The sequence below is a fragment of the Monodelphis domestica genome, assembly GCF_027887165.1.
Source record: "Monodelphis domestica isolate mMonDom1 chromosome Y unlocalized genomic scaffold, mMonDom1.pri SUPER_Y_unloc_3, whole genome shotgun sequence".
NCBI classification, from domain to species: Eukaryota; Metazoa; Chordata; class Mammalia; order Didelphimorphia; family Didelphidae; genus Monodelphis; species Monodelphis domestica.
The window spans coordinates 198,483-213,847 of record NW_026605002.1 but is presented as its reverse complement, the minus strand read 5'-3'; the positions used below and the strand labels follow the sequence as shown (position 1 = coordinate 213,847).

Here is a 15,365-nt window from a genome sequence, read left to right as displayed (position 1 = left end):
GGAAGTAATTAATCTGATAAAAGTTATATCGGTGCTTTCTTTCTGTATTTCCGTATTTTTTTATGCTTTATATCTGACTGGATATTTGATCCACAAGCCATGTTAAAGTTTACCAGTTGTTTAATCTTGAATTATAAACTGCATAGAGCTGAGCTGATAGGATGACTGAACTAATTTGATGAGCTTTTCAGGAGAACAAGGCCAAATATGGACTAAAAAGAGGCAAACCATCTCAAATTAAAGCACAAATCCAAGCTCTTTTGCTTTTAGAAGAATTAAAAACAAAACAAAACACCCAACTTTTTATGTCTCATATTGCCTACTGAAAAAAACCATGTCCCTGTATGTACAATGTTTGTAATTAAATTTTAAATGAATGTTTAAATGTTTAATTATATGAGCTTATTTGCACGTTATTTACAGTTGAATATTTGTCTATTTTCTAGTTTCAGTCTGATGGAAGTAATGAAGAAGATAAAGAGAAGATGGTGAGCATATTTGGCAATAAAATAGTGTTTTTAGCATTTTTGATTACATTGTGAACATATGAAAATAAGCATATGATCATAAGAAAGAAAAATGCTTATTTTAGAGTATTTAGTTATGTTCAGAAAGGCTTGCATTCAGATTGTGCCTCATACCTATTCCTTTGTAACTCTGTACCAAAAATAACTCTTTTTAAAAATTTTCCTTATTTATAAAAATAGGGCAATTGGGTCAGCAGCACAATGTAAGACTTAGATTATAAGTATATTATTTTTATATGCCTTAAAGAATCATATGACATTTTAGCAAGTTGTATTCCTAAAATATGTAAATTTTTCAGTGAGGTACTTATTTTGTTCCAAACTGTATGCTAGTCCCTAGTGTTGCAAAAAATAAGTCAGGCAATAAACATCTTAAAACTACTATGTTAAATTCTGGGAATACAAAAAGAGATAAAAGACAATGCCTTCTCTTGAACTCACATTCTGAGGCAGCAGCAAGCTCCTATGTGCTTCTTCTGATTCTATCTTTTTGGAAATAATTAACAGAAGTAAGTTACTGGAATTAAGATGGATAAGGAAAGACTTCTTTTAGAAGATGGGGTTTTAGTCAAAGATTTGAAAAGAGGCAGAGAAGCCAGGAAGAGAGAATAAGAACATTGTAGGCATGGCACATATCAAGGATATACTTGGAGCTAAGATTCTTGCTTGTAGAGAAGCCAGAAGGCCATTTCCAGTGAATGAAACAGTATGTCTTGGGGAGTAAGGTATAAGAAGGTACAGAAGGTAGAAAAGAGTAATTGCTGTGTGACTTTGAATGCCAAACAAAGCATTTTGTATTTGATCTTGGAGGCAATGGTAGCCATTAGAGTTTATTGAGTAGGCATTGGGTGGAGATGACCTAATTAATTCTGCATTTTAGGAAAATCACTTTGGTCCCTGAGTGGAAAATGGACAGGAGTGGGGAGGGACAGGAAACAAGAGAGTGGAGAGAGAGGAAGGAGAACAAGGAGAGAGATGTTGTCCTGAGAACTTAGAAGAATCAGTATCAAGGGAAAGATGATCAATGTTGAGAGAGGTCATGAAGGAACAGGCTTGAGGAAAACATTATTAGAGGTAGCATTTAAAATCAATGGTATTGCAATGTTGATTGAAAGATGAATTTGGAAAACAGATAGGTAAGAATGGAAGAATATAGTAAATGAAGGCAAATATTGTAACAGTTCCTTTGGATGGATCAATTGAGGAATTTTTGTGGGTAGACAGTAGGGAAGCAATCAGTGGACAGAAAGATAGTGAAATGAAAGCAATAGACAATCTCCTAGAGGAATTGGGGATTTGTATGTGTTGAAATTTGATCCTGGTAAGGATTAGAACTATCTTATTTTGTGAGATTAGGTTGAAGGAAGAGAATATTAATAAAGAAGGCATTAACATTTTTGTAGATACATAACGAAAAAAAATTGCATTTGGAGGGGGAAAGTAGAAGATGAGAAAAGATTTTATGTTCAAGTACATTTAGGTTAGAAATATCATCATCTTGCTCTTTTGAAATTGCATTTTTTGGGGAAGCTGGAAGGCTTAGTGGATAGAACAAGGCCTAGAGATGGGAGGTTCTTGGTTCAAATCTGTTACCCTTCCTAGCTGTGTGATTCTGGGCAAGTCAGTTTACCCCCATTTCCTAGTATGACTCTTCTGCTTTGGAATCAATACTGGTATTCTGAGATGGGTTAAATTACATTTTCATATTTTACACAAGTGTTTATATGAAAATGTTTACATAACATATTCAAGCTATTTTTTTTATTTTTCACATTTAAGTTTTTGCAATAAAAATCTGCAGTGAAGAGGTACTGAGGCACAAGATTCTGAGCATGATCATTTTAGTAGTAAGGCTAACAGTGAAGGTGAAATGTAGGCTATGTATTTTGCTTAATCCTGCTGACTTACAAGAGGAGGTCTTCAGAATCCAAAGCAACAGGGAAAATAGAGTTTTAAACAACAACTTCTGGGAAGTCTCAGCTTACATTTAATACAGAGAGAGCAGGTGCTAGACAAAACATCTCTTGATTGGGTTTGACTCTGCATTTCTCATCTATCTTAATAGCTAGATTGTTGACCTTAAAATTAGGGAACTTAAACTTTTACAAACTCACTGGGGCTTATACAAGTAAATCCAAATCTGATCCATAGATGTTCCAGTGATTAAAACTTACTTAATCAGTAATAATTTTTATATTAGTTTAGAAAAATCTTCCAAAATGGGTATAGCTAATAAAAATTTCCCTGGGTTTATGTTCCCTAATTGATCAGTGTAGTTAGTTTATCGTTTTTATTCAGTTATATAGTAGGTGTTATGTATATGTAATATTTAAACATGTATGTATGTCTGGTGAGATTGGAACTCTTATCTCATTGAAGTTGGAAGGACATGTGCCTATCCTCAGCCTTCTCAGTAGTTATAAAACTAACATTCTAGCTTTTATTGATATTTTAAAGATTAATAATTATTTGACTACCGTGTATTAAATGTGTCTAAATTTTTCCTTCCTAGGAGATTTTATTTAGTTGTTTGCTTAGTATTACAGACCAGGTCCTTCTTCCATCTCTTACTTTGATGGACTGTAATGCTTGTATGTCTGAAGAACTTTGGGGAATGTTCAAAACATTTCCTTATCAGTACAGGTAAATTTCAAAGTATATATTTTTTACATTTTAAAACTTACTTTTCTATATGTCAGTTTTTCTATGTATGTCATATAAATTATGATTGTTTTTCTTCTTCCTTCTTAAGGTATCGTTTATATGGCCAGTGGAAGAATGAAACTTATAATAGTCATCCACATTTAATAAAAGCTAAAGCCCAAACAATAGATAGAGCCAAATATATTATGAAGTAAGTGCTTTCCTGTTTTGTTATGTGATTTAAAGTAAAGAAGGAATGAAATTAAATGTGAAAATTTAGGTTCTATTAAAGATAAGAAATTTTATGAATTTTGCCCCAAAGATGACATTTCTAAAGTATATAATTATGTAATATGCAAAGTAATTGAAAAGCTATTTGTGACATATATCTGTGGGTCTGTAGGTATATATTAACAGAAATAATATATATAAGTTCATAAATTACTAAAATAACCTAAGAATGGCCGAATTAATTTTTTTTTAAAAAGGCTATGGGGGCAGCTTGGGTGGCAGTGGATTGAGAGCCAGACCTAGAGACAGGAGCTCCTGCATTCAAATTTGGCTTCAGACACTTCCTAGCTTTGTGACCCTCGGCAAGTCACTTAACTGCTATTATTTACTTATTGCTCTTTTGTAGCTATCAGTAAAAATTTTTTAAAAAGGAAAAAGTACCTATCCAAATAAAACTTTGGCAGAGTATAAACAAAATCAAATACTTCATACACATCTCTTTTGCTTTTGCTTAGCATTTCAAGTTTAAGAGAATAGAATGCTAAGAATTATTTCTCACAAGCATAGTATGTTATACTTTGCTACTCCTATTTACTCTTTTTAAGCCTCAGTTTCTATTGATAAAAGCAGGTAATTGACTTAAATATCCAATACAATGCTTTCTAGATCAATATCTCTTTCCTATATTCTTTATTCCAAACTTTAGTAGTCATATTTTTGAGATAACATCTCTAACTTTGTTAATAATTATTCAGCATTTAAGTTTTGTTTCACATACATATTGTTAAAATTCTGTTTTCCATATCTTAACTTTTTAGCAAAATTTCTCTCTGATTACTTCAAATTTTTTACTTATGACACAATGGTGATTCATCATATGAAATTATCATTTAGTCATTACCAAATTAAGGGTTTGTACTTTGTTTTCACTGTTTTGCTACTGTAATAATTACTAATGAATATGAGAACTTTTTCCCTGTCTTTGATTTCCTTGAGAATTCTGGATGTTTGTCCTTTTGAGGTTTCACTCTCTTAATTGATAACAAGAGGTAATTGAAGTAGGCATTAACATGCCTTCTGTATTAATTTCCATCTCAATCTGTTTAATTTCAATCCACTTTTTTTTGAGGAAATTTAGGCATTTTTGTTACTTTTATTTTTTTAATGTTTTATCTTTATTTTAATAACAAATTCCCACACAAATTTTCCAAAGTTATATGTTTCATGTTGCTTTCTTCTTTTATTCCCTGCCCACTCCTGGAGATGACAAGCAATTCAATCTGGGTTATACATGTATTAGCATATGACACATTTCCATATCCTTCATTTTTGTAAGTAAATAATCTTATAAAACCAGAACCTCAAATCAGATACCCAAATAAGCAAGGGATAAAATCATTTATACTCCAATAATAAGTTCTTTCTCTAGAGGTGGATAGCATTGTTCTCCATAAGTCCTTCAGAACTGTCCTGTGTCATTGTATTGCTGTCAGTAGCAAAGTGTATCATATTTGATTATCCCATGATATATATATGTGTGTGTAATGTTCTCCTGGTTCTCCTTATTTTACTTTGCATTCTTTCTGAAATCATCCTGTTCATAATTCTTTTTTGCACAATAGGATTCCATCACTACCATAAGCCACAAGTTTGTTCAGCTATTTACCAAGTGAGAGACATCCTAGCCATTCCCCAACTGAAAGGCATCCTTTTAATTTCCAATTTTTTGACCCCACAAAAGGCACAGCTGTAAATATTTTTGTACAAAAGGACTTTTTTCACTTTAAAAAATCTCTTTGGGATATAGACATACATCAAAAAGTATGGATTCTTTTATGACGTTTTGGGCATAATTCCAAATTCCCCTCCTGAATGTTTGAATAAATTCACAACTCCCCAGCAATACATTAATGTCCCAATTTTGCCATATTCCCTCCAATAGTTATTTTTCTCTGGGTATGAGGAGGTACCTCAGAGTTGTTTTAATTTGTATTTCTCTAATCAGGAGGGATTTGGAACATTTTTTATATGATTATTGATACCTTTGATTTTTTTCATATGGGGAATGACTTGAATTCTTATAAATTTGATTTAGTTCTTTATATATTTAAGAAGTCAAATCTTTTGTTACTTCCCTTCTAAACTTGGTTACATTGATATTGTTTGTACAACCCTTTAAAAATTTATCAAAATTATTAATTTTATATTTTGTAATGCTCTTTGTGTCTTGTTTGATCTTAAATTCTTCCCTTCTCCAAAGATCTGACAGCTAAACTATTCTACATTTGCCTAATTTACTCATAATCATTCTTTTAAGTTTAAAGCATGTGCCCATTTTGACCATATCTTGGTATATGGTGTGAGATAGTGATAAAAATCTAATCTTTGCCATACTGTTTCAATTTTCTCAGCAGTTTCTATCAAAATAGTGAGTTCTTATCCTCAAAACTGGGATCTTTCAGTTTATCAAATATTAGATTGCTGAGATAATTTACATCTAGTTTATTCCACTGATCCGCCCTTCTGTTTGTTAGCTAGATTGTTTTGATAATTTCTGTTTTGTAGTACATTTTAACATCTCGTACTGCTAGGCCACCATCCTTCATATTTTTTTTATTAGTTCCCTTGATATTTTTGACCTTTTGTTCTTCTAGATGAATTAAAGTAGTTTGATAGGCATGGCACCAAATATATTTTTGTTACTTTAAAAACATGCTCATTCCAAATTGGGCATTGGTATAGTTGATGGAATGTTGGTCCTGGTGTCATGAAGACCTGAGTTCATATTTGGCCTCAGTTACTATGTCTGTGACTCTGGTCAAGTCATAGTAGGTCAATTCACCCTGTTAGCCTTAGTTTCCTCATCTGTAAAATGAATTGGAACAGGAAACAGCAAACCATTTATTGTCTTTGTCAGGAGTACACTAGGGTCATGAAGAATTGAATATGATTGAAAAAGAACAAAAACTTTCAAATTGCTTTCTAGAATCATTGGACAAATTCACCATTCCATATCTTACCACTCCTTTGTTATCTTTGCAGGTAGCAAGAATGAAGGATAATATGTATATTGCCAAATTGTTCATTGCTATCCTATCCTTGCAAGAGAAATGAGGAAATTAGCTATATTCCCTTCCTTTAGATGAACTTTTGGATCTCAGCTTGCAAGTTTGTGTATAGGACAGAAAGAAACCCACTTTTCCTGGTTTGCATAGAACAAGAGGAAGAGTAAATAATTCCATAACTCTTTACTTATGAAATTATGGATCTCTTCTTACTTTTTATTTTTTAGATTTCCCTCCCCTTTTTGTTCTGTGTGGGCAGAAAACAGGCAACTTTTAGCAGTACCTTCTACCTTTTTTGGGTAGAGATTCTTTTTCCTATCTCTTTAAATCAGCTTTACCTTAGGCAATATTTTCTTCTCTGGTTTTTCAGACAGTGTCTACTCTCTTTTTTCTTTTTGTGTGTATGCCATTTCTCATTGTTAATCATTTTCTTCAAAGTCCCTGTTTACAAATATTTAAACATTCAATGAAGAAGCAATTATGAGAAATAAAAACCTAAACTTATGATCAAACTAATTCAAAAGAAAATATTTAGTCCTGAGATTGATGAATAAGCCCAAGGGCTGGAGGTTTGGCATATTTGTTGGGGTCTTGTAGCTTAGCATTTTGCTTTCCAAACTCTAGGTATGTTGCCATTAGGAATAAGGAGCTTGTGCAAAATTGGGGGATTCTTCTGGAATGACAGTCTCCACTGCACAGATTCCATGTTTTTCCATTATCTACCTTGTCATCATTTTGTCAAGTAGGGGTCTTGCTACAGAGTGGGAACATGGGGAGGGGATGTGATAATTGGAGCACCACTATAGGTAATAAATTATTTGTAAGAACAATATAAGGAATTAATAAAAGATAAGATACAAAGCTTATGCCTAACATAAAAGAATTTGGTATTTATTCCAAAAGGAAAAAGGATGTAGGACTACAACCTAGAATTGCATACCCCATAAAACTTAGCATAATCCTAAATTTGGCATGTAATGTAGTAGAACAATTTCAGATTTGCCCAACCAAAAACTCAGAGCTGTAAAGAAAATCTAATGAGCAAATTTGACATTCAAGAGCAGCATTGAAAAATAAGGTGAAGAGGCAGCTAAGTAGCTCAGTGGATTGAGAGCCAGGCCTAGAGATGGGAGGTCCTAGGTTCAAATCTGGCCTCAGACACTTCCCAGCCGTGTGACCCTGGGCAAGTCACTTGACCCCTATTGCCTAGCCCTTATTGCTCTTCTTTCTTGGAACCAATACATAGTATTGATTTCAAGATGGAAGATAAAGGCTTTTTTTTTTTAAATAAGGTGAAAACTTAAGAATTTTGATAAGGCTGAAATGAGTATATTCATACCTGAAGAGATGAAATTTGAAATAACTGTTATCTATACTTGAGAAAGGCAAAGTATTTAACATATGCAAGACACCAAAAAGTAGAGCAATGAAAAGGAATATACATACATAGAAAAAGGGAAGCTTAGTAAGATGAGTGATATTTTAAAAAAAAGTAAAAAAGAGAAGAGAAAAGGAGAGACAAGTGGGTAAACTATTGCTCATTAAGAGATCCATTAGAGATGGGAGGTTTGGCTATGCTTGAACCTTACTCTCTTCAGAATTAGCTCAGTTGGAATGCCATAAGCAACTATAGGGATCACTAGTAAACAATTTCACTGGAACGATGAAGTTAAAAGTCACACTATAAGAAACAAATGATGGGACTGATGTAGGGATTAACAAATGGCTAACTGAAAATGAGTGAACCACAGTGATTTCGACAGTTTTGTTCCTTTTCTAATTATGGGTCTAGTCCAAATATTCTTCTGAGAAAGTTCATTCAAATATGGGATTCGGGAAATTGGATCACTTTTCCTTGCTCGTTAGAGACTCTGAATGAAGGACTCAGATTTCATGTTGACCAGAAATAGTCAGATCTCAAGATGGATGATGAATTTTCTCACAATTATGCATCTCAAGCAATCAATATGCTTTTTCTGAAAACTTTCACTATAATGATCAATCAGTGCTTGTTTCCATGTTCCTTTGATTGTTCCCAGATGACTATAATAGTCCTGGGGCGATTTCTTTTGTGGTGACTTCTTTTCTATTTTTTTTCCCCTCATATTTAGAGCTTGAGGGAGTGTAGCATCTTTTACTCTGCTTTTCTTAGCTTCCAGCATGCAACTTTTTTCAGACTTAATTTTCAAAATTATGGGTTCTCAATCATTCTATCAAGGAACAATTTCTTAAAGATTTGATATTGCAGGCAGTTGTTTGGAGGATAATGTAGACATACAAAGAAAAGTGAGATAATGACTTTTGCTTTGATACAGCTTACATTCTAATGTCTGACTTTGCTGTGATTCTGGATTGGTACTTTTTTGTAATACTATATTTATTATGGCAGCATTTAGTATCATAAAAATGCTTGTTATATTTTTAAAAAATTGTTTAGCAAAATAAACTTCTGTTTCATGACAGAGATAAAAATCTTAGAAACAAAAGATCTAGGTCAGTTTAAAGTAAAGCTAGTTTAATCTATATTGTGAATATTCATAAGAAATCATTAGAAAATAAATGAAAATGATGACATTCAGTATCTTTTTTCTTTCCATAGGCGTCTTACAAAGGAAAATGTGAAGCCTTCTGGAAGACAGATTGGGAAGCTTAGTCACAGTAACCCAACTATTTTGTTTGATTATGTATGTTGTGAGATTTTTTTAATTTTTAAAAACAAGTTTAAAAACAATTTTGCTAAGTTGGTCATTTAGCTAAAATACTTGTTGATAATTGATTATATAGTGGATAAAAATCTAACCTTAGAACCAGAAAGACACAGTAGATTAATTTAGAGTGTTCTAGCAACTGTCCAGTACTTTTATAGTTATGGAGATTATAGGGCCAGTTCATATCCTTACACAGGATAACAAGAAATTTTTGTTCAATATTGATATATTTACTCAATAAACATGTATAGAAATGCTCTATTTTTGCATTAACATGCAATGAATAGGGTAAAATGGCTTATTTGCTTTAGTATTTTATTTAAAATAACAGTTAAGATTTATTGTGGCATATAATACTTTTTTAAAAAAGATCTTACCTTCCATCTTAGAATCAATATTATGTACTGAAAGGCAAAAGAGTGGTAAGAGCTAGGCAAATGGAGTTAAGTTAGGGAGTGCCTGAGGCCATATTTAAACCCAGGGTCTTCCATCTCTAGTCCTGGCTTTCAGTAATTCGCTAAGCCACATAGTTGGGCATGTGATATTTTTAACATAAAATGAGAAACTTGACTTTTGATTATACTATTATACTGAAAATACATTTATTTTCCTATCAGAAAGTGTTAAAATAAATATATAATTAAGCAGATTTGATTTATATGGAAAATTCATCCATTTTACTGTTTCAGAGATTATGGGGGAAATGCAAAATTTTCTCTAATTTAAAATTACATTTAAACTAATTTAAAATGTGTAATTCCTTTTGACTTCATCCAGATGGCATTTTGTTACATATATATAAAATGTTTTAGGTAGTTAGCTTAAAAATCAATAGCTTTTTTCTGATTTTATATTTTTCAGATTTTATCACAAGTACAAAAATATGACAACTTAATTACACCAGTTGTAGATGCATTGAAATATCTTACTTCTTTGAATTATGATGTTTTGGCATGTATCCTTTCATTTAGTAAAAGGGATATGTCTTTTGTACAGTAAACAAAGAAAACTTTTAAAATGCCATAAAAAAGATTTTTACTATTTAAGGAACTTGTTTTGTGTATATGAACAAAATTTTTAAATTGCAACCTTTCTTTTAAATAGATGTAGTTGGAACACTTAGCATATTTGAAGATGATACAAAGTTTTAAGAAATACCTAGATTTCAGAAAATTTCTAATATTGTTACAACATTGCAATATATTGAAAGAATTAATCTTATGTTAGTTAAAAGTTTGACTTAGTTAAGTGTTTGTTATATTAGATTAAGCTATATATTATTAAGGTAAACTTTGCTTTTGAAGAGTAAGTTCTGTGAAACATATTTGGATTCATGTAGAATTTTCTTTTGCATTCTTTGTGCTCTGGAAATTCTATTAAGATAAGAATAAATGATAAGAAATCCATATTGAGAGAAAAAAGATTGGGAGAAAAAAGATCAAAGGACCTCTTTTTGGGAGGTGAATAATTGATTACTCACTAGAGAGAGGAGGCAAGACTGTTTACTTGTTATACTTCTGATTTCTCTGACAAAATTAATAATTTTTGTATAAGAAATTTCAGTACAAATATTGCTAACAGTATGTGAAATTGAACATAATGATGAAAATTAGAAATGTTATAATTGGCTCTGATGAATTCAATTCAGATCAACTAATATATATAAATTATGTAATAATTAAAATAGTTGAGGCCATAAACTGTAGTGATTAAATAGTGGAAAACTTAAATTGTAGTAGATATAAGAGTGGATGAGTAAGTTGTGACTGCAGAAAATATGTTTTCACTACAGTGTCTTGTTTCAAATCAAATATATAAGGTGGTCGCCAGGGAAATATTCCCAATTATTCAAATATACCCAAGTCAGCTGGGTTTTATAGAGATTTTAATTAATATAAATGAGGAATTAATGAAAAGGAGAGAAAGAGAGAAAAAGGGGAATAATGAGAAAAGGATAGGCCAGCCCAGGGCAGCCCTGGCCAACCCAGGCCTAAGCCCTTAAGAAAAAGATCAGTCAGTACTTAATCACTCACCACAAGATTTTTCCAAGCAAGGATTCTAGTGACACCAGGCCAGCATCATCTCAGCTGCCTCCACCAGCTCAATGCCTGAATCTGAATCTCTCTGAATGAATCTAAGCTCCCTATCTAAAGGGCATTTTCTCCTATGTCATCTCCCCCAAGGTCTTACATCTACCAATCACAGTAGACGTTTTTCAAAGGACAGACCATTCTTAGTTCACACCTGAGTAGACTAATCTTTTGAGTGCTTCACAGCTGAGTAGACTAGGATCTCTGAGTAAGTTTTTTCCTCTTTGTTCCTTGTAAGTTCGCAAGTTGCCTAACCTTTATAGGTACTTAGCACTTTTGTATTAGTCCTAAAATAGGCATGGCTTAAAGAACTTTTGTCCTACTATAAGTGTGGGTTTAAGTATCTTTCATTGTTCAGCAAGGAGTTTCTTCCTCTAAAGCAGGCTTAAGTAGGATTGGAGTAGAGTTTTCACATTCCTGATCTAAGTAGAGTTCTCACATTCTTGATCCAAGTTACCTTCACTGCCCAAATGGGGAATGGTCCCAATGGGGAATTTTTAAGGTTTACAATCCTAACCCTATGAAGTAGGGTCTGAAAATTTTTAAGGTTCACAATTATAAACTTGGATATTTAACTGGCTGATATACCTGCTGAATCACTGTAGGTTAGCAATTGAAAAATTATGAAAAATTGGAGTGGCACCACAAGATAGGAAAAAGACAAGTCTTCTATGTTTCAGTGAATGGAAGAGTATTTATGAACTTTTGGGCAAATTATAGAAGGACAATTTTTCCCAATTATAAATAAAGACAATTTTAACATTTTTGAAATAATTTTGAGCTCTAGATTCTCTCCTTCTACTCCCTCCTTTCTGAGATGGTAAGCATATGTTTTTACCCATAACACAGTTATGCAAAACATATTTCTATGTTAGTTATATTGTGAGAGAAAATATAGAACAAAAAGCTATGCTAATCAAACAAGAAAACTAAAACTAAAAAAAAGCCTTTAATGTGCATCATAAGGTCTTTAGAATTGTATTGGATCAGAGTATTGCTGAGTATCGTTAAGCATGATTGCACATTATACAGTGTTGTTGTTATTGTGTTCTCCTGTATGTTCTCTTATTTTTGCTCATTTCACTTTGCATCAGCTCATGTTTTTCGAGATTTTTATAAGAGTTTAGTATAATAGTTTTACATCCCAATTATATACTTGTTATTGTGCCAGTTTCCCCATATCTCCCTCAACATTTGCCATTTTCCTTTTCTTTCCCCATTTATTTTATTTTTTGAAAATTTTATTTAATTAGTCAATTTAGAACATTATTCTTGGTTATAAGAATCATGTTCTTTCCTTCCTTTCTCCCCCTTCCTGTAGCCAATGCACAATTCCTCTGGGTTTTAAATGTGTCATTGATCAAAACCTGTTTTCATGTTGTTATTTGCATTAGGAAGATCATTTAGAGTCTACATTCCCTATCATATCCCCCTTGACCCATATTAATCACTAGAGCTAGCTAGCATCCCTAATTTTTCTAAAGGAAGGCATTTGAACTATTTAAAAAAAAATATTTTATTTGATCATTTCCAAGCATTATTCATTAAAGACAAAGATAATTTTCTTTTCCTCCTCCCCACCCCCCATAGCCGATGTGTGATTCCACTGGGTGTCACGTGTTCTTGATTGGAACTCATTTCCATGTTGTCAATATTTGCATTAGAGTTTCGTTTAGAGTCTCTCCTCTGTCATGTCCCCTCAACCGCTGTAGTCAGACAGTTGCTTTTTCTCGGTGTTTCCACTCCCATAGTTTATCCTTTGCTTATGAATGGTGTTTTTTCTCTTAGATCCCTGCAGGTTGTTCAGGGACATTACACCACTACTAATGGAGGAGTCCATTACATTCGATAATACGGAATTTGAACTATTACAAAGCTAAAAACACAATTTTATTAGATTAGTAATGTGGGCATTGTGTGGTTGCTATTCGTTGTTATTTTCTTACTGTAATTAAAATTGATCTATTTCTGGTCATTTTAGTAGTGGAAACTACTAAGAACCATGCTACGTTTTTGGTAAGTAATATAATGCATCTACATTTGCTACATTACATTTCATCGTAAATTTTTTTTCTTAATTTAAAAAAAAGATTGCATTATTGAAGCTCTAGCTAATCCAGAAAAGGAGAGAATGAAACATAATGACACAAATATTTCAAGCTGGCTTCAAAGTGAGTATCATTATCTAGGAAAGATTTTATTTGGAGTTAATTCTCTGATTACTGAAGATTTTAAGTGTCTTTTCTTCATATGATATATAGGTCTTGCTTGTTTCTGTGGTGCAGTTTTCCGCAAATATCCAATTGAACTTGCTGGCCTTCTGCAATATGTGGCAAATCAGCTCAAGGCAGGGAAAAGGTGGGTAAATAGTTATATTTAGGTTCTTTTTTTTTTTTAAACCCTTACCTTCCGACTTGGAGTCAATACTGTGTATTGGCTCTAAGGCAGAAGAGTGGTAAGGGCTAGGCAATGGGGGTCAAGTGACTTGCCCAGGGTCACACAGCTGGGAAGTGTCTGAGGCCAGATTTGAACCTAGGACCTCCCATCTCTAGGTCTGGCTCTCAATCCACTGAGCCACCCAGCTGCTCCCTATATTTAGGTTCTAATCCATACTTACTTTAATAACAAGTTGTTATTAAGTAATTTAGCTCTGTTAATTTAGTTAGTCTTCAAATTGATATTCAGCTTAGATTTTTTAGTTGTAATTTTTTGTCTTTGAATTTTTTAACAGTAAATAATAAATATATTTTTATCATTGTATTTATATATATTGACCCAAATTAAAATAGATTATAGCCAATGAACTCTAAGAAACTTTATCTTATACCACTGACACTTCACAATTTCTTTGGGGTTTTTCTTTGTGTTGACTTTAAATTTTAAAAAATGTCACATCAGTTCTCTCACCAATTTTCTTTTTGTTTTAAATCCTGACTGTAAACATAATCTGCTTTATGCTATTTAATCTCTTTGAGTCTTGGATTCCAGAACTGTAAGAATGGAACTAGTAGCCATAGTACAGAACTCACTTGTTGGTTGTGATTTTAGGGAAGCAATAAATGTAGTGTTTTGAAAAATTTAGAACATTCTTTGCATATTTGTTTTCATGTCATTTTCTTTTTATGAAAATTCATAGTTCCTTCAGAGGACTCTTATATGGTACTGTCAAGTCACTGTTCTTGGAGAGCTTTCTTGCTTGTGTGTTTTTCCCCTAATCAAGTGAACAGATCTTGAAATTATATTCAATTAATATTTTTCTGGTCCATTATCACTCTTTTTAACTGATCTGTGTTCTGCCCCAGGTCTGTTTTTCTTCTGCTTCCATATTCTCTGTCTTAATAAGACAGAAGTTTCTTAAGATGAGATTTTATGGTTAAACTATTATCACTATACAGTTCAATTCATTAATTGACCATTATTAAACAACTCTTCCATTTATGTGAAACTCCAGGTATAGAGGTACAGGAGCAATAGAATTTTAATTACAAAGTATTTACATTCTGTTTGGGGAGACAAAAATAAGTTTTGAACTATTATAGTAAAAAATATAAAGTCAGTAAATATATACAGAGTAATAATTAACGTCACAATTCAGAAGAGAGCTCTATCAAAAAAGGCTTAATAAAAAAGGAAGAAAAAACAATATATGGTAGAGAGATGGAATGTGACAAAATGAGAGACCAATTTGGTTGCGTCAGAAAGTTTTACTTTGCTTTTTCTTTTGTCTTAACTCTAATTTTTACAGTAATTTAATTTGTCAATTTAAAGGGAAGGGCTAGCTATAAGAATATGGAGATGAACCATTTCACTTTTCTATGTCAGTTAAATATTAATAAATTTCAGAGCCAGAACATTAGTTTTCCACTATACCTTGATGCTTTTCTAATGATTTTCTGTTATTAAAGTATTGCATGCTGTCATCTCTTTTTAAGTCTATATTATTAACATAGTTTCCTTCTAACTTGGAGTAGCTTTGACCTACTTATATTGAAAGAGGTAGTACAAAAAATGGCAGGAATAGAAATTACAGAAGAAATTACAGTGGAACAATTAGAGGCTATGACTGGTGGAGAACAGCTAAAAGCTGAGGTGAGCATGATT

General features: G+C 32.4%; 1 protein-coding gene across 3 annotated transcripts in view; it reads left to right on the top strand.

Annotated features, from left to right (window-relative positions):
• The window catches only part of LOC130456247 (THO complex subunit 2-like), a 76,914-nt gene that overhangs the window by 25,854 nt on the left and 35,695 nt on the right, over positions 1-15,365 (top strand). For all 3 annotated transcript variants that reach the window (XM_056809950.1, XM_056809951.1, XM_056809949.1), the window contains exons 12-19: positions 447-488; positions 3,040-3,170; positions 3,280-3,381; positions 9,066-9,150; positions 10,036-10,129; positions 13,355-13,435; positions 13,526-13,622; positions 15,236-15,353. In XM_056809950.1, coding sequence (XP_056665928.1) covers positions 447-488; positions 3,040-3,170; positions 3,280-3,381; positions 9,066-9,150; positions 10,036-10,129; positions 13,355-13,435; positions 13,526-13,622; positions 15,236-15,353 — 750 coding nt within the window. The remainder of the gene's footprint in view (positions 1-446; positions 489-3,039; positions 3,171-3,279; positions 3,382-9,065; positions 9,151-10,035; positions 10,130-13,354; positions 13,436-13,525; positions 13,623-15,235; positions 15,354-15,365) is intronic.